We start from the raw sequence: 18,105 nt of genomic DNA, 5'->3' as shown, positions 1-18,105 counted from the left end.
ATACTTTAATCTGAGAGTGAGTCTAGGGCAGATTTTTATGAGATTTCTTAAAGAGAGGGAAAAGCTTTTAACTAAATTTTAGGGGAAATGCCAAAAAGTAACAGAATGGCAAGTGGTCCATTCTTCCAAGTCGAATAACTCTTGACAACGGGCAGCTTTGAATGGAACATACTCAAAATGTAAAACCCAATTGTGTTTAAGGCAAACAAAACGTTTGTTATTAGGGTAACTTAGGATCTTTTCTGAACAAATACAGTTTTGTTATTTTGTTTACATTTTTCCAGATCCTTTAACAGCCTTTGAGAATGAGACTAGTGGGCCATTACTTTTAAACCTGGCTGTCAGAAAAAATGCAGAGCCAAATTTCTACTCTCTTATACTAACTGTATTAGATTAAGTGGCTGGTTTATCTGCTTTATGCTTTTCCAATACAGATGCCAAACTTTATTATATCCATGACTTTTCAAAGTAACTTTGAATATATTTTGAAATGAGACTATATTACAAAAAGACAGCTATTATGTTCCCTATTTGATATTTTCTAGCTACTGTTTTCAATGTCACTTTGCTTTTCAGATTCTTTTCAGAATCCTCTATGCATCCTACCACTCTTCTCTCTCAGATCATTAACTACAAACTGTTTATTTTCCCCATTCTGGGAAAGGTGCATACAATTAAATCCCAGACTTTGCAACTAAGATACTCATTCTCCTCATCTTTATCACTACCTCGGAACACAGTAAAGTAAAATAAATCCTAAGGGAGTTCAAAAACAGGGCTGTTTATCATTGTGTACTTTGGGAGATGCCAATCCAGATCATAAATGCTATAATACACTTATAATTCTAGAACTGTACAGGAGACAGGCCATAAACAGTTCTGTGACAGTATCCGTATACTACAGCAATTTCCAACAAATGAAAGTCAAGTATCTTGACATACGGGTGCTTTTCTAATTTGCACAAAGATTATAAGCTAGCAGAGGCTCTGTTCTGAGTCCCTGTTTTCCCAGGACCACCACCACCAATACCAACACCACCACCACCATCCTCCTGACCCTTAAAACCAGCCAGAAATACTGGAATCCCTGCCACTTTTTGCTTCTCTTAGTTTATCACCAAGTTTTAGAGAACCTCCATCGCTCTTCTAGATCTGAACTTTCAGTTTTTCATGCCACAGTGTTATTCCTAACCCTCATACCTTGTGGCTGACTGCTTTCTCAAATGTTCTTAGTTATCCTTTCTCTGAAGTTATTACTTATTATATATGTATCTGTATACAACACACACAAAGACATGTCCTATTTATAATTATAGCTAACACTTCTACCACATGCCAGTGACTGTGCTAGGAACTATCTACACATTCTCATTTAATCCTACAACTTTGATAACCAGATACAATTATCATCCCAACTTTGCAGATGTGAAAACAGAGGCTTACACAGGTCAACTGAATACCTAAGGCCAAAAAGTGAGTAATCAAAACTGAGGCTAGAATCAACTGATAATCACCAGGTTGCTTTTATCATGTCCTTCCCTTTCCCAAGTTAATGCTTACCAACAACCTCTCTAATCAAAATCAACTCTGTTCACAGACTTCAAGGTAGCCCACCATTGAACTCCATGGTCCTAGAGCCTCAGTGGTGACTGCTGTTAAGCTAAGTACATACAATGGTTCTTTCTTTTATGAGGCTTACTACATTTCATTTTCAAGTCTTCAAGAAATAAAACTTTTTACTCATCTTTTCTAACGTGTTTTCCCAGACTAGTAACATCTGACTAAAATCAAAATGAAATCTACTGATTTCAAATTTTGATGTCAACAGAAACTACTTCCACAAAATAATCAGAGCTACATCTATTGAGTACTTATTGCATTCGAGCTCAGTTCTAAGGGCTTTAAACATATTAACCAATCAGGTCCTTGCAGCAATTCTATGTAGGTACTGTCATCAATGCCTTGTTCAGATGAGGAAATTGAGATGAGGCTCCTATCAGAGTTAATAAGAACTGGGGCTGGGCCCTGGCCTGTGTGGCTCATTTGGTTGGAGCACTGTCCCATAGCCGAAGGGTTGTGGGCTTGATTCCTGATTCATGCCTAGGTTGCAAGTTCCTCCCTGGTCTGAGCGTGTACAATCCCCAGTCCGGGTGCATGTGGGAGGCGACCAATCAATGCTTCTCTCTCTTGCATTGATGTTTCTCTCTCTCCCTTCCTCCCCCTACCTCTCTCAAAGCAGTGAAAAAACGATCTTCAGTAAGGACTTAAAAACAAAACAAAACAAAACAAACCCCCCCCCAAAACTGTAATTTGAGCCTGGGCAGTAAGGCTCTAGAACTTGGGGTTATAATACTACTCCATGATACCTCATGTTTCTATTTCTACTACTACTCAGAGTCAGTGCCATACACTATGAGTGATATAAAAGAAATGCAACTCATGGTCTTTAAAAAATATCAGAAAAACTTTTCTTAAGGAAAATATTAGGAAGAAGGTAACTAATTTTGTAGGATGGACTACATATGGTAGTAACATGTAAATAAGTTAAGAACACCTAACTTTCAAAGAAAAACATGGTAAGGAAATCGTATTTCCTAAAGCTGTTTGGGCAATCATAATACATTTCTATACAACGACAGAACTGTGTATCTTATGTAATTATTTTTAGTATTTTGTTTCCATATAGTTTCATTTGTTTTCAACCTGCCTGCTTTTTTTCCCTGGCCAGTAAGTTCCTGGCAGGTACAGGTGATGACTAAAGTTCTCCTTTATAACCTATAAGAACACAGTCTGGTGTTCTGCAAGCAACTGACACTCCATGAATGCCAGACAGCAAAGGTAAAAATAAAAGCACCACACAATGATTACTAGGACTATAACATGGCAACTCATAAGCTGTGTTTAAAATCATAAATAACATGCAAAATAATGGATGTTTTTAAAGAAATAAAACATGGATAAAATCAGAGACTGAGAAAACATGTTCATGCTCAAGAAGCACTAACCCAATCATAGGCGTCAACACAGACATCACTTGGACTGTCGACATTGACTTTAATCCCTCCACCATCCCCAATCTGTAAAAGGCATCCCTGAAAGGGGATCAGCACCCACTTGCCCCTGGATGCCGGCAATGCCACCATATTCTCACCCTCTACCTTTTCCTGCGGAAGCACAGCTACAATGATTGGTGAGCGGGCTTGCTGCCCCCAGCCAATCTAGTAACAAATTATGGCTAATACTGACTTTATTTCACTAACTACACTTCTAAACTATACTGCTTTCTTTATTCATAAAATAAACTAGCACTCAAATAAAAACCATTATTTCACATGCTTACGGCTTTACTCGTCACCTAATTAGCACTACTGACCATGCCACAGAAGCTTACACTTTAAAAAATGTTAATGCATAAAAAAGGACTGCACACCTGGATAGCCTCCTGAGACCCAACATCTCACTGTCAAGAGTGTTCCTGGGAAAGTAGAAACAAACATTACATGTGAAGAGAAACAAAATAAGCAACATTGGAGGGTCATGTATAAACCAAATATGGTTGAGAAAAAAAGGATTATTCAATCCAAAGGATAAAAGATATTAAGAATGCTTGGAACATTTCAACATGGAAGACAGCAGGTAGATTTTTGGGTAGAGGAATGAGGGAGAAGATACACTCCCACAAGGAAGAGAACATACCAACATTAGTTTTTCTGAGACTCTTTTAATATTAAAAAAATACAGCAAAGATAGAATCATACACAGTATTTAGGAGTAAAGTCAAGTGGTACTTGGAAAACTTGGCCCTGACTTCTATGGACACGCTTAACTTCCTAGGCTTCTGTGTTTGCTTAAATTTTGGAGAAGTCTATTTCTTATTACCAAAACTTCTTAACATAACTACCTTCTAAAAGGCTCATTATGTTATTTCCTTTATCATAGGCCAAAGTATAGGACTTCTCTCAACCCTTTAACATCCACTCATGCCTGTATTTCAAAGCTGGATATGTTCTTTTACTGCTTTAGCTATGATTTATATTTGTTCTTCTCTTATGACGTTCACTTTGTTATACAAAACACTTCCTAGGAAATGTGTTCATAAAGGGACTTAAGTTTGAAGTGGCATTTCATTATTTCAAGAATTTAATGCTCAGTTTTCTTTTTATGGTAGGTTTTAGAGTAATATCTTTCATTTAATCTACTTGGGTTGTCCCACAAGCAACATGCCAGAGATAGGTAATTTTAAAGTATCTGGCCTGGGCTAATGCATCCTTGGAACTGTTTGTTTTTTTAAACTCTTAACTAGTTTAAGATCTCTCTGTTCACTCAGTGTTGGCACTAATTGTACCATCACTTTTGCCTCCATTACCTTCTTTTGCCTGAGAAGTTTTTATCTTTGTTGGTGACTGATCTGGAAAACACAGGTGATGCTGTAGTAGAGTTATGTAATTACACTCAAAGATGTCCTTGACTTGATGTCTCTGATCTGCTTTCACACTTTTCCTCCGTTGTCCCTGGTATAACAAGGAATTAAGAACTTGGAAGGATGACATTCATAGGCCAGTAACGGAGGAGACTCACATCTCAGGGTACACCAATCAATTTAGTTACCAAGACATAAAAGAGTAAACAAAGTTATTTTTAAAGCTAAAAATGTTTCCCCAAATGCTATTTATAAGAGGGTAAGACAAAACAGCTTCTCTTTTCTAAACCACTTTTTAAATCCTCTCATCTTAGTGGACCTATTAATGCATGAATAGAATTGTATCAATAATTACTAATGACTTCTTCGTTCAACTTTCAATCTATCAAGCTCTATCAGTGATTAGCTTATTCCTTGCCTAAAATAAGATATCCTCCTTGGATTGACTACTGCTAAAAAGATGGTGAAAAAGTTAAGAATTAGGAGGAATACAGTGTTCCACAAAGACCAAGCCAGAGAAATTCCATGTGGGAGGCACAGACAAAAGAGATGGTATTGGCATGATTTTTTTATAGAAGTTCAGCTTCAGAATCTCACAGTAAAGTTCCCTTCCACAAAACTCATCAGAAGAAGAAAGGATTAGGGAAGTTGAGGGAAAGGTTAGAAAGAAAAGGAAACCAAATATGTACCTTAACATTTTATGTACTACAAGAAGTTATGACTTGGTATTTTAGAATCTGACATCCTTACAATGGCAAATAAAGATCAGATTAACAAGGAAAAACAAAAGGATAAGAGTCATGACTTACTTCACTATAGTGAGAGTACTAAATTTTTTGTAATTCACCATGAAAAATTACCTAAATTAAATATAAGTAGCACTATTACAATACCACATTAAAACAAATAACCTGGACAACAAAGAAGAACAACATGTTTTGCCAACCTATGTAAGTAGTTGTCATTTTTAACTATATCTTCCAAAAGCGTATGGTACTTGCACAAAAAAGTACTAATATAATTTACAAATAAATTCTAAAAGGCATGTTACCAAATATTTGAAGCTTAAAAAGAATTCATACTTGATATATTAAAAAACATTCTTTGTGCTTCTTTAAAACAAAATAAGCAGAAACTGAGAAGATGATCTCCAGTTATAAGAAGAGCACATACCTTTTTCTTTTGGCACTACCAGTATCAGAGGTGGCTGAAGAAATCATGCTGTCTCCATCCTCAATGTCATCTCTCCTGGCAAGCTCCTTCTTCTTTGCCTAAAACAGAGCAGATCCTGGGAGTCAAGTTCACTTTTCTGAGTACTCCTAGAATATATGAATATTAAAGAGCTAGATATATCAGATTCACACAGAGAAATACAACATGTAGGATGTACAAAATCAAAGCCATGAGACACTTTAAATGACACAATTTAACAAAAGCCTGCATTACAAAAAAGTAAGTTAAAAAAACGGATCCAATTGCGGTCAAGATGAAGCCATAGACAGACATGCTTCGCCTCCTCCTGCAACTATAAAAAGGAACCACAACTAAATACCAAAACAAATAACACCCAGAACTGTTAGAAAACCTAACTGTATTGAAGTCCGACAAGCAAGATTTAAAGATGCCACATGCATCCAGACAGGGAGGAGGGGCGGAGATGGGGCAGAGAGGCAAGGAGACACAACGTGGTGTGGAGAGGTGGCGGAATGGGCATTGGTGGTCCCACATTCATGTGTGGCAGATAAAAATCACGACGGATACCTTGGTAGCAAGCAGTCCCAGCCCCAGGCCAGACTGCGCAGCCCAGGAGTCCAGTGCCTGGGAGTAAATCCCCATAATTTCTGGCTGTAAAAATCAGTGGTAATTGGAGTGGCGGAAGAAACTGCCTCATTTTCAGAAAATTTTGCTTAAAGGACCCGCACTGTCTTAAAACATACACAGGCTGGGATTCGACACCAGGGCAACAGCTAGAAGGTCATCAGTCACATACAAGGAGTAGGTGAAAAGACGGGAAATGGGGCAAGTGCTGGGCAAACTCCCAGAAGCCAGGCAGCAGCAGAATCCCCTCTACCAGCCTTCCCCTCACAAAGAGCCACAAAGTAGTGAAGCTGGTTGCCCCACCATGGTGACTACCTAAGGCTCTGTCTTACACAATTTACAGATGCCTTTTACAGGGAGTCAAAGCAACTCTACCTAATACACAGAAGTAAACACAGGGAGGCTGTCAAATTGAGGAGACAAAGAAATATGGCCCAAATGAAAGAAGAGAACAAAACTACAGAGAAAGAACTAAATGAAATGTGTATAGCCAACCTGTCAGATGCAGAGTTCAAAACACTGGTGATCAGGATGCTCAAAGAGTGAAATAAAGAAAAAAATACAGAAAGTGAAGAGTGAAGGGAAGGAAGTCAGGATTCAAATCAAAGTTATGGTACATAAGGGAGAAATGAACATTCAACCAGAACAGAAAGAAGAAACAAGAATTCAAATAAAAGAGGATAGTATAAGATTCTGGGACATCTCCAAATGTGCCAGCATTGAATCATAGGAATGCCAGAAGAAGAGGAATACCGAGAAATTGAAAACTTATTTGGGAGAACCAAGATGGCAGTGTAGGTAGACACACTGTGCCTCCTCGCACAACCAGAACTGACAGAAAATCGAATGGCAAGGAAGTCAGACACCAAGTAGATAAAAAAGAAACATACATCCAGACCGGTAGGAGGGGCAGAGACGGGCACTGGGGCGGAGAGGACTCGCGTGGCTGTGGTGGGACCGAGACTGGCAGAGTGTGGGACGGAACGGCGCAGGCAGTCTGACCACTAGCAGACCCTGCAGCCCCACGTTCGCGCAGATAAACCGGGACAAACGACGGGGAGCGAGGCAGACAGCGCAACCCAGGGCTCCAGCATGGGGAAATAAAGCCTCAAACCTCTGATTGAAAACACCCGTGGGGGTTGGGGCAGCAGCAGGAGAGACTCCCAGCCTCACAGGAGAGGTCGTTGGAGAGACCCACAGGGGCCTAGAGTGTGCACAAGCCCACCCACTTGGGAACCAGCACCAAAGGGGCCCAATTTGATTGTGGGTAGCAGACGGAGTGAGTGAAATCCGGTGGAGAGTGGAGCGGGCTCTATTGCTCCCTCTCGGCCCCTCCCCCACGTACAGCATCACAGCACAGCAACCAGCATTACCCCGACCCAGGGAACACCTAAGGCTCCGCCCCTTTAAGTAACAGACGTGCCAAGACAAAAAAAAAATGGCCCAAATGACAGAACACTTCAAAGCTCCAGAAATAATTCAACTAAGCAACGAAGAGATAGCCAACCTATCAGATGCACAGTTCAAAACACTGGTAATCACGAAGATCACAGAATTGGTTGAATTTGTTCGAGAACTAGATGAAAAAATGAAGGCTATGCTAAGAGAAACAAAGGAAAATGTACAGGGAACCAATAGTGATGAAAAGGAAACTGGGACTCAAATCAATGGTGTGGACCAGAAGGAAGAAAGAAACATCCAACCAGAAAAGAATGAAGAAACAAGAATTCGGAAAAATGAGGAGAGGCTTAGGAACCTCCAGGACATCTTGCAACATTCCAACATTCGAATTATAGGGGTGCCAGAAGGAGAAGAGGAACAACAAAAAATTGAAAACTTATTTGAAGAAATAATGAAGGAGAACTTCCCTCATCTGGCAAAGGAAATAGACTTCCAGGAAGTCCAGGAAGCTCAGAGAGTCCCAAAGAAGCTGGACCCAAGGAGGAACACACCATAATTACATTAGCCAAGATGAAATAGAAGGAGAGAATCTTAGAAGCAGCAAGAGAAAAGGAGACAGTTACCTACAAAGGGGTTCCCATAAGACTGTCAGCTGATTTCCCAAAAGAGACCTTACAGGCAAGAAGGGACTGGCAAGAAGTATTCCAAGTCATGAAAGGCAAGGGCCTACATCCAAGATTACTGTATCCAGCAAAGCTATCATTTAGAATGAAAGGGCAGATAAAGTGCTTCTCAGATAAGGTCAAGTTAAAGGAGTTCATCATCACCAAGCCATTATTATATGAAATGTTAAAGGGACTTACCTAAGAAGATAAAAAATACGAACAGTAAAAATGACAGCAAACTCACAGTTATTAACAAACACACCTAAAACCAAAACAAAAGAAAACTAAGCAAACAACTAGAACAGAAACAGAACCACAGAAATGGAGATCACATGGAGGGTTATCAATAGGGGATTGGGAGGGGGAGAGAGGGGGGAATGGTACAGAGAATAAGTAGCATAAATGATAGGTGGAAAATAGACAGGGGGAGGGTAAGAATAGTGTAGGAAATGTAGAGGCCAAAGAACTTACAAGTACGACCCATGGACATGAACTATAGGGGGGGGAATGTGGGAGGGAGGGGGTGGGCAGGATGGAGTTGAGTGAAGGGGCAGAAATGGGACAACTGTAATAGTATAATCAATAAATATATCAAAGAAAAAGAGAAAACTTATTTGAAAAAATAATGAAAGAAAACTTCCCTAATTTGGTGAAGGAAATAGACATACAAGTCCAGGAAACACAAAGAGTTACAAACAAGTTGGACCCAAAGAGGAACACACCAAGACACATCACAATTAAAATGCCAAAGGTAAAAGATAAAGAGATAATCTTAAAAGCCGCAAGAGGAAAGCAGACTATTACCTACGAAGTAGTACCCATAAGACAATCAGCAGATTTCTTGAAAGAAACTTTGCACGCAAGAAGGGAATGGCAAGTATTCAAAGTGATGAAAAGCAAGGACCTACAACCTAGATTATTCTATCCAGCAAAGCTTTCATTTAGAATAGAAAGGCAGATAAAGTGCTTCCCAGATAAGGTCAAGTTAAAGGAGTTCATCATCACCAAGCCCTTATTATATGAAATGTCAAAGGGACTTATCTAAGAAAAAGAAGATCAAAACTATGAGCAGTAAAAAGGCAACAAATCCACAACTATCAACAACTGAATCTTAAACAACTACATCAGTGACAAAAAAACAACTAAGCAAACAAACAGAACAGGAACAGAATCATAGGTATGGAGATCATTTGGAGGGTTATCAGCTGGAAAGTGGAAGGGGAGAATAGGGGAAAAGGTACGGGGATTAAAAAGTATAATTCATAAGTACGAAATAGACAGGGGGATGTTAAGAATAGTATAGGAAATGGAGAAGTCAAAGAACTTATATGTACAACCAATGGACATGAACTAAGGGGGGTATTTCTGGAGGGAAGGGGGATACCAAGTAGAGGGGGACAAAGGGAGGAAAAAGTGGGACAACTGTAATAACATAATCAATAAAATATATTTTAAAAAATGGATCCAGAGAATTGAGGAATCAACACTAGCCAAAATGAATTGAATACTACAAAGAGCACCAACTTGTTAAAAACACTGAGGGACGTTAAGTTGTAGGGGCATCCTGCTCTGGTGGCCATATTTAAGTAAAGCTAACTCAAAGACGGCGTTTGTTACCCTTGACTTCTTAAGCAACAGTGTGGCTAAAAGAAAGTTTAATATGAGAGGTGAACGTAGATCTACTTTTGAACACATGCATTTTTAAAGCACCTCTGTCAAACACAGCTGAAAGCACACCACAGCAGACTTCAGGAATACATATAAAATACTGAAAAGGAAACACTTGAAATCCACAACACTGATCATAGTGTTGACCATAATAAATGAAGATTCTATGGGTGATCTACAATTGCTTTTGCTGCTTCCTTGTTTTGAGATTCACTTTCCTGAAAGACTCTACCAAAAACTGAGAAGAGATACAATTTTAATTTCATATCTTATGTCTTTTTGTTCAAAATCCCTAGGTGACCTGTGACCTCAGATATCCTCCAAGGCGTGCTCTCAGAAAGGATCTGATAAACTCAGGGACACTGTACAATGATTATTTTGCCTTAAGATGCCCTTTTCCAAGGACCAACGATACCTCAAAAGAGATAAAGTGTAGAACCAAAAAAATAAAACCTAAGTCATAGATTATCACCTATGATTTAAGGGAAATTTCCTGAGGACACTAAAATCACTCCCCAGAGACAAATACCTGCTTCTTCTACTCGCAAAGCTAACCCAGTCCAAAGCTGAAGTATTTCTACTTTATATTGTCCTGATGACTCTAAAAAAATATTCAGCAGTACTTGTGGTTGAAATAAATGATGTGATCCTGCTGGGGAAAATCATACATCTTAAAAAATATTCTTAAAATGTGGAAAATTATTTCAGTTATACATATAACAACTTAGCGAAAGCAAGATATCATACCTGCATGACTTGCTGCAATTTTAGAACTCGCTTGTATATGGCTGAATTGGGAACATTATAGCGTTTGGCATTTTCAAACATTAAATTCAGATCACACTCCAAATGATCCAAAGTTTCATATTCTTGATTCTTTAGCTTTGTTCTGTGAAAGACATACATATGGCTAGAATTTCCCACTTGAAAATTATAAACATCCTTCCTCAAAGTTCAGTGCCAAAATCCTAATAAGCAACATATGCTATCTTCATTAATGACACTGATTAGAGGTCTGGAAGTGACATTTTCAAGATACAAAGTGAGAAAACAAAAGTACTATTATATTTAGGGCATATGACAGTTCAAAAATCCAAAAGAACAAACAAAACACTGTAAGAAGTAGTAAGAGGACCTATTAAGGTGGTCAATTACAAAGCAAATATACGAGCAAAAACCCAATGGGAAAATCCTGTCGGTGACTAACACGCAAACCCTACGAAGAGACAAAAATCAGGAAAGTTAAAACCACCTTAATGAAGATCAAGACAATCTACTCATTTTTGAAAATCAGAGACCATTCTAGCTCATGACAGTTAAAGAAAAGAGGAAGTACTGGCAATTCCATGCAGGAGCATTTAGAATAAACTATTTACACGCACCTGCCAGGGGTGTTATATATGGACAGTGAAGAGTGGTCTAAAGATGGTGAATAAGAGAAAGAAATCTTCCAATACAAACATTTGTAACTAATTACAATTGAAGATTTTAATTATTTTACTTAAACATATTAAAAATTCTGATATTTCTCTCAGACACTACGGTTATTGCTAATACCAACTCTCACGAAGTCCCTATACACCTTGTACCAAGTGAAGAGTCATGGTCTGCCCTAATTCTATATGAATTTAGACAGGAAAGACTTTTAAATCTTTTGATTAAAGCACTTGCACGCTATTCATCAAAGTCACAAAAACATTATTAAGAACCACAATATGTATAAACAGCTTCACAGAATGAATGCAGAAATTCCAAACTTGTCTTTTAGAATGACATCATCCATTCTGCATGTAAAATTGTACTTAAAATTTACCAAAATCATATGCAGATTCCATGCAGTGCTTAAAGAGATATGAAAGTTAGAGAACATCTCTGGGTTGAAGCAAAAAACAACTAAGCACAAACTCAGCTCTCAGTACCAGCCTATGTAGCTGGCACCCTGAGTTTAAATTATAGCCTCCGACTTATTTCTATCAATTCCAAGGGTAATGTGCTAGATGTTCTCACACACACAAAGAACAGACAGGACAGCAGGTCAAGGGAAGAACAGAATGGGAAATAAAAGATGGAGCCACACTGTCCAGCTTATGCCTACTCTTCCATTTTTGTTGCTTTTGATGACACTCAACTATCTTCTTTCTGCCAACAAATCTTCCTGGGACTGTGTGCTACAACACAGTAGCCACTAGCCACATGTAGCTAATTTAAATCAAAGTTAAATAAAATTTAAAATCTAGTTCCTTAGTTCCACTACTCACATTACAAGTGCTCAACAGTCACATGTAACTAGTGGCTGCCACACTGGACAGCACAGTTCTAGATTTGCCTGTTGGTCATTCTAGAGCACAATGTAAGGTAGCCCAGCTCCAGGGAGGCACCACTAGCTCAGCAAGGTTCCTTGGGAAAAAAGGCAGATTAGACATCCTAAAAGCTGACCCTTCGTAACCCTAGTGGGCTATCAGTCAAGCCTCAGCCACTTCTCTATTCCTCATACTCTTACCTGTGTGTCAGACAACTGTCAGAGTAAAGTTCAAAAGTCGGGAGAGGTGCAGGACTACTGACTTGACAAGGTAAGGTTTATGTTAGAAAATTCTAACTTGAAAGAAAGTTGTAGGCAGGTGTATGAGCAGGCTGAGGACTTGTCTTTTTCTGAACTAAATTAGACTGAATTAAAAAAAAAAAAGACGGTGGGAGAAAAGATACAAATGACAGAAAATGTTCACTTAAAAAAGAACCTTTCAACATCTACAAGACCGTCATCATTTTTTCTAAGGTGAAGAGTATAAAAGACAAATTTTTACGCTATTTTCTTATGAATGACAGCCTCAATTTCCACGTTATTTTAAGAGGGCCAAATTAGCTGATTTTCTAATATCCTACTTGTGTAGAAAACCTCAAAAGTTTTCAATAAATAAAACACCATAAATCTTACTGATCAAATGATAAAAACAGAAGTTACAAAACCAAAACTATAAAACACACGTTGTTTAAACAACCTTGTTTCTTAGAATACACCAAATGTAAGAATTTTAATTCCTACTGTTAGAAGGTGAGTTATCTGCCATGAAAACATCATGTAAATACCAGCTTAATCTGACCATGCCCAATGAAGATATTTTTACCTTCTTTGTCCCTCCACCTGGGTATCCTGCAAAACCTAACCCACATGTGGGAGTTTCAAAATACCATATTTTATAACATTACTTATTTCTTAGTATTTAAAAAATATATTTATTTATTTAGTTTTAGCCAGAGGGGAAGGGAGGGAGAAAGAGAGGGAGAGAAACACCAACATTTGGTTGCCTTTCCATGCCCCACACGGGGGAACCCGGCCTGCAATCCATGCATGTGCCCAACTGGGAATCGAACCAGTGACCCTTTGGTTCACAGGCTGGCACTCAATGCACTGAGTGACACCAGCCAGGGTTTATTTCTTACTATTTTTAATGATACTGTGGTGGTTTAAGTATTGTCTGGCTGAATTCCCAATAATCACTTTAACACTGTCTAAACAGAAAAGGAAAACCAAGATGAACCATCTTTGTTACTATTTCAGCTACTGAATTCTCTAAGAGCAGTCTAAACTTATTCTGGGAGGAGGGGAGTTCAACTACAAACTTTAAATACAGATAAATTGTTGTAATTAAAATATCAATAAAAGGTACAGAAAAATTTCTGTACTTAGTTGAGTTATAAGAAAATGAACAGTTAAATTTTGAGCTGAATGATTTTTTTATAATCTATCATCAGACACCAAAATGTCTAACTGGAACACCTTTCATCAACTTGCCTCTTCACTCTATTGCAGTACAAAGAATATCATTTGTGTTTAGTCAAATTTGTATCTCACACTCTGACTGATATGGCTCAGGTGGTTGGGTGTTGTCTTGCAAAGCAAAAGGACACGAGTTCAATTCCCATTCAGGTCACATGCCTGGGTTGCAGTTTTGGTACTGGTTTCTCTTCCTTTCTTTCTCCCTCCCTTCCCCCTCTCTCAAATACATACATATATACATACATACAAACTTTTAAAAAAGACTAATTGTCATATTTTTAAAAATTTCTATCTCGAAACAGGAGTGATATTTAAGCATACTCTAGACATGTGTTAAAACATTTTTACTTTTGATATCCTTTTCCATTTTAGGAAGGAAAATACATGTGCAGGCTTAACCACAAGAAAATGGATTTATAGCAAGTAATGTAGAAGATGTCCTACCTGATTTGTTGTAGTGATATGGGCATTTTAATTTGCTGATAATAATCAGGGTATTTTTTCTTTGAAGGCAAATGGAAAAAAGGTTCAGCTATTAGCTGTCCTTGGTTATTCCGACAGCTCCTAACTGTGTCATAAAGCTGATATAAAGGATTTGAAACATCCATAAATGAAGTAATGCTCTCTGCTTCCGACTCTCCTTCTTCATACCGTGCAGCTAGGCAGACAAAAAAGGTATTTGTAAGGAAAAGAACACTGTGAAAAGCTCTTTAACAACCTTCCAGGTTAAGCTATACGTTTGAGAATACTTATTTTAAAAGAATAATCTCTAGTCTTCACTAAAGATGTTAGTAATGTTATAATTGTATATTTACTTAGAGAAATGTTAAGAAATAGAGTAGAATGTTACATAGTAAAAGTTACACTGTTTTTAAAAGGCTACAGAATAATCTCTTTTTAAATGTGCTTCTTTGGAGACTCCTTGATCTGTATGCGTGGCCAACAAAAGAACAAGTAGCCTTTCACAGTTCTCACAAGTAAAAAATAAAAGCTAAAATTATAAAATTCTTAGAAAAGTAGGTGTAAATCTTCGTGGCCTTGGATTAGGTAATTGATTGGCACCTACTTTGTTTTTCTTTTTCTAAAATTTATTGATTTTAGAGGAGGGGGAGAGAGAAACATAGATTTGTTGTTCCACTTATTTATGCATTCACTGGTTGACTTTTGTATGTGCCCTGACCAGAATCCAAACCCGAAACTTGGCACATTGTGATGACGCTCTAACCAACTGAGCCACCCAGCTAGGGCCTACTTTGTTTTTCTTAATAGCTGAAGTGACCAAATAATAATCCTTTTGTGACAACAGTACTATTTATTAGAAAAAAGTCAATAAATACTTTTTAAGGAATTTTATAAATGGTAAGGCTTTCCTGCAACTTATGTTACTATAAGGTTAACAAAGTAACCACTTGTTAGAAGGAAACCTAAATATAACATGTGTTGCTTTTATAATCAACAAAAAACAAAGGTAATGAAAAGATACTTTTAAAAAGTTTTTGATAATACCAGGCCTAATTTAAATTAAAAATATTTAATTCTGTAGATAAGCATAATGAAATTAAATTCATACTGTTAATAATCTATAGTAATTATGAAATTTCTATAGACAATTTAGTATAAAATAACATACAGCTGGAAAAAAAATCTGTTGTATCACACTTGATTATAAAATGAAAAGATACCAGAGAAACTTCATGAACAAATTTTGTCTCTACATATAGAAATATACATACCATAAAATTAAAAAATTCTATCACACTTAAGAGAAAGACAGACAATGAAATCAAATATATTGCTATAGCTGTTCTTTAGGTTGCTATTTAACAAACTGTATATTTTTACATGGATTTTGAGTGCTCAATACCCTTTGTTGGACTTGTTTAAATGACAATTTACCATGCTGCTCTAACTATAATCTACACCTATCTTTAAATCATAAACTGTAGCCAAGAAGAAATTATAGCCTACTGAAACTATAAGTCAAACACCTGAAAATCTAAGATGATGTGAATGTTTTCTGGGGTTCCCTGATGTTGTCACTAGTCTTACTATCAGAGGTTTGAAACCAAGATCTGCTAAGGCTGTCAAACCAATTGTTTTGAAAGAAGTGTTTATTTTCTCAGATACAAACTTTAACACAAAATAAAGCAATAAGCTTTTAATAAGTATGCCAACCAAAGAGTAAAATCAAAATGCAACAAAATAGCATGTACTCTAAAAACCGACAAATTCCCAGCTGGACCAAGTCAATACAATTTTCATTAAAATTGTCAGAAGGACCCTCTGCGAAAGCATGGAAGTAGTCTCAACCTAGTGCCTACCCGCTAAAGCCGCATCCTCTTCACTTTCTGAGCCATACTGAAGTGCCATGGTAATTGCTGATAAACGACCCCCTTGGACTGCTCTTTTATTACTATAAAGAAAAACAAACAGAAGACATGGAATATTATAATAATTTGGGTTAGTTTATAGGAAATAGGAACTGATAACAAAGCATTAAAAGAAAAAGAACTTGTATTCAACTGTCTCCTCAATTTATCTTTGTACTTATATATTCCCCATAATCAATTTTATCTAGTACCAATTTTTTTCTCTTAGAAAAGGAGTGGTGTTAGAAACCCTAAAGTAGGCTGATTGGAATCTTTTTTTAACATAAATGCAACACCACTCCCTTATTTTATGAAAAATAAAGATTCATTCATAATTATAGGTTAATTCTCTTTTTAGATGCTCATATTTTACAATGAACACAAATTCCATTAGGAGCACAAAACCTTTTAGATTTTACCACATGTTTTACTGGTAATATTAAACATACCCAACAAACAACTTCACTTAAGCATTTTCTAAGGGGTGAGGTCAGGCCTACTATAGTACCTCAACTTTTTTTTTTTCTGTATTGATTTTAGAAAGGAGAAGGGGGAGAGAGAAAAAGAGGGGAGGACACAGAGGGGGGAGCTGGGAAGAGAGAGAGAGAGAGACAGAGACACTGACTTGTCGTTCCACTTACTCATGCACTCATCAGTTGATTCTTGCATGGGCCCTGACCAGTAATCAAAAAAGCAACCATGGCATATTGGGACGATGGTCTAACCAATTGAGCTACCAGTCAGGGCAGTACCTCAACCTTTTAAGTGAGGTATTTAAATAAGGCATTTGATAACAAATTCTCATAATAACGTAACTATGCCCAAAAATATTACTTCAAGATAGCCATCAAGCAAATACTAGTATGCCTATACTAGTATGCCCATAAACATCAGTCAGCTCTCAGACTAAACACACTCATTCTCTCTTACCGGTAATACTTGCTAGTGGGATTTCTCTCTTCGCCAAGGCTTCCTTTACTGTGCGTGGAACCTGTCAGCCTGGCTGCAGTCAAATTTGATGGAGTCCTACCCAGAGATAAGATAAAAAAAAAAAAAACTTCAGAAAATTGACAGCTAAAATCAGAATGCTGGGTAAACAAAAAGGAAACAACCATTTTCTTCTTTTCTAAACAGAAATGCTCAAATACTTCTGAGCCTCTAGTGTGCAATAGGCTTTGTTCCAAAACCTGGAAAATGGACCATAGCTAGTACTAGAGAGCTTATGGTCACTAAAGTGATCAGGGTATCTGGTAACAAGGCAAATGTCTTGTTACCACTCAACCTTTCCATATCAGGTAGGAGGAAACAGAATCCTAGCAGTAAGATTTGTTCAAAGTCATAGCCCAAGCACAAGGAAAAGCCAGGATAAGATTTTAGACCTTCTGACACCTTGCTAAATATTCTTACTGTAAATATACATATTACGATATATTATACACAAATATAAAATTACCTGTATTATATACTGTATACAATATGTGTAACATATTATATATAAATACAACTATATATAACATATATAAAGCAATAAAAACATACAATGATGCTCTGTCTTAAAAATTGTTTCTTTATAAATAAAGCCATTCAGCTGCAATGAAGGTTCTGAGTAACAGTTATCCAGACTCTCTTCAGAATCACATTATCAATGTAAATATAATCTTGAAATGCAAACATTTCTTGTTTCCCACTATAACGATTTCACTAGCTAGAAAACTTGGCAAATAATAAAAGCACAAGAATTTTAGACATTTTTAAACCTACCTCATTCGAAGGCTTGACCTAGCCATTTCATGTTCAATTTCTGCTTTTTTCATATAAAATATTTTTTTAATAGAATTTGCATCCTGTCAAGACAAAATTACTTGGCTTACAAAAATTATAGAAAAAAGCACAGTTTAAAATGCTCTCAATCACGCACTGGACACTTTCCATGGCACTTCTTCCATTTGGAGTAGCATTTTGTTCAACAGCCACGAAGCCTCATCCTCT

At 37.2% G+C, this 18,105-nt stretch overlaps 1 protein-coding gene across 44 annotated transcripts in view; it reads right to left on the bottom strand.

Moving 5' to 3' along the window:
• PBRM1 (polybromo 1) overlaps positions 1 to 18,105 on the bottom strand; it is a 121,058-nt gene that overhangs the window by 62,902 nt on the left and 40,051 nt on the right. For 22 of the 44 annotated variants that reach the window (XM_053929292.1, XM_053929290.1, XM_053929309.1 and 19 more), the window contains 7 exons: positions 17,878 to 17,960; positions 17,047 to 17,142; positions 16,069 to 16,160; positions 14,192 to 14,405; positions 10,720 to 10,861; positions 5,594 to 5,691; positions 3,431 to 3,475 (listed from right to left, as the gene is read on the bottom strand). In XM_053929292.1, coding sequence (XP_053785267.1) covers positions 3,431 to 3,475; positions 5,594 to 5,691; positions 10,720 to 10,861; positions 14,192 to 14,405; positions 16,069 to 16,160; positions 17,047 to 17,142; positions 17,878 to 17,960 — 770 coding nt within the window. The remainder of the gene's footprint in view (positions 1 to 3,430; positions 3,476 to 5,593; positions 5,692 to 10,719; positions 10,862 to 14,191; positions 14,406 to 16,068; positions 16,161 to 17,046; positions 17,143 to 17,877; positions 17,961 to 18,105) is intronic. The other 22 variants (XM_053929298.1, XM_053929300.1, XM_053929311.1 and 19 more) reach the window with 1 other exon arrangement.

Source organism: Desmodus rotundus, chromosome 8 (assembly GCF_022682495.2).
Source record: "Desmodus rotundus isolate HL8 chromosome 8, HLdesRot8A.1, whole genome shotgun sequence".
Lineage (NCBI taxonomy): Eukaryota > Metazoa > Chordata > Mammalia > Chiroptera > Phyllostomidae > Desmodus > Desmodus rotundus.
This window is presented reverse-complemented; position numbering and strand designations above follow the sequence as displayed.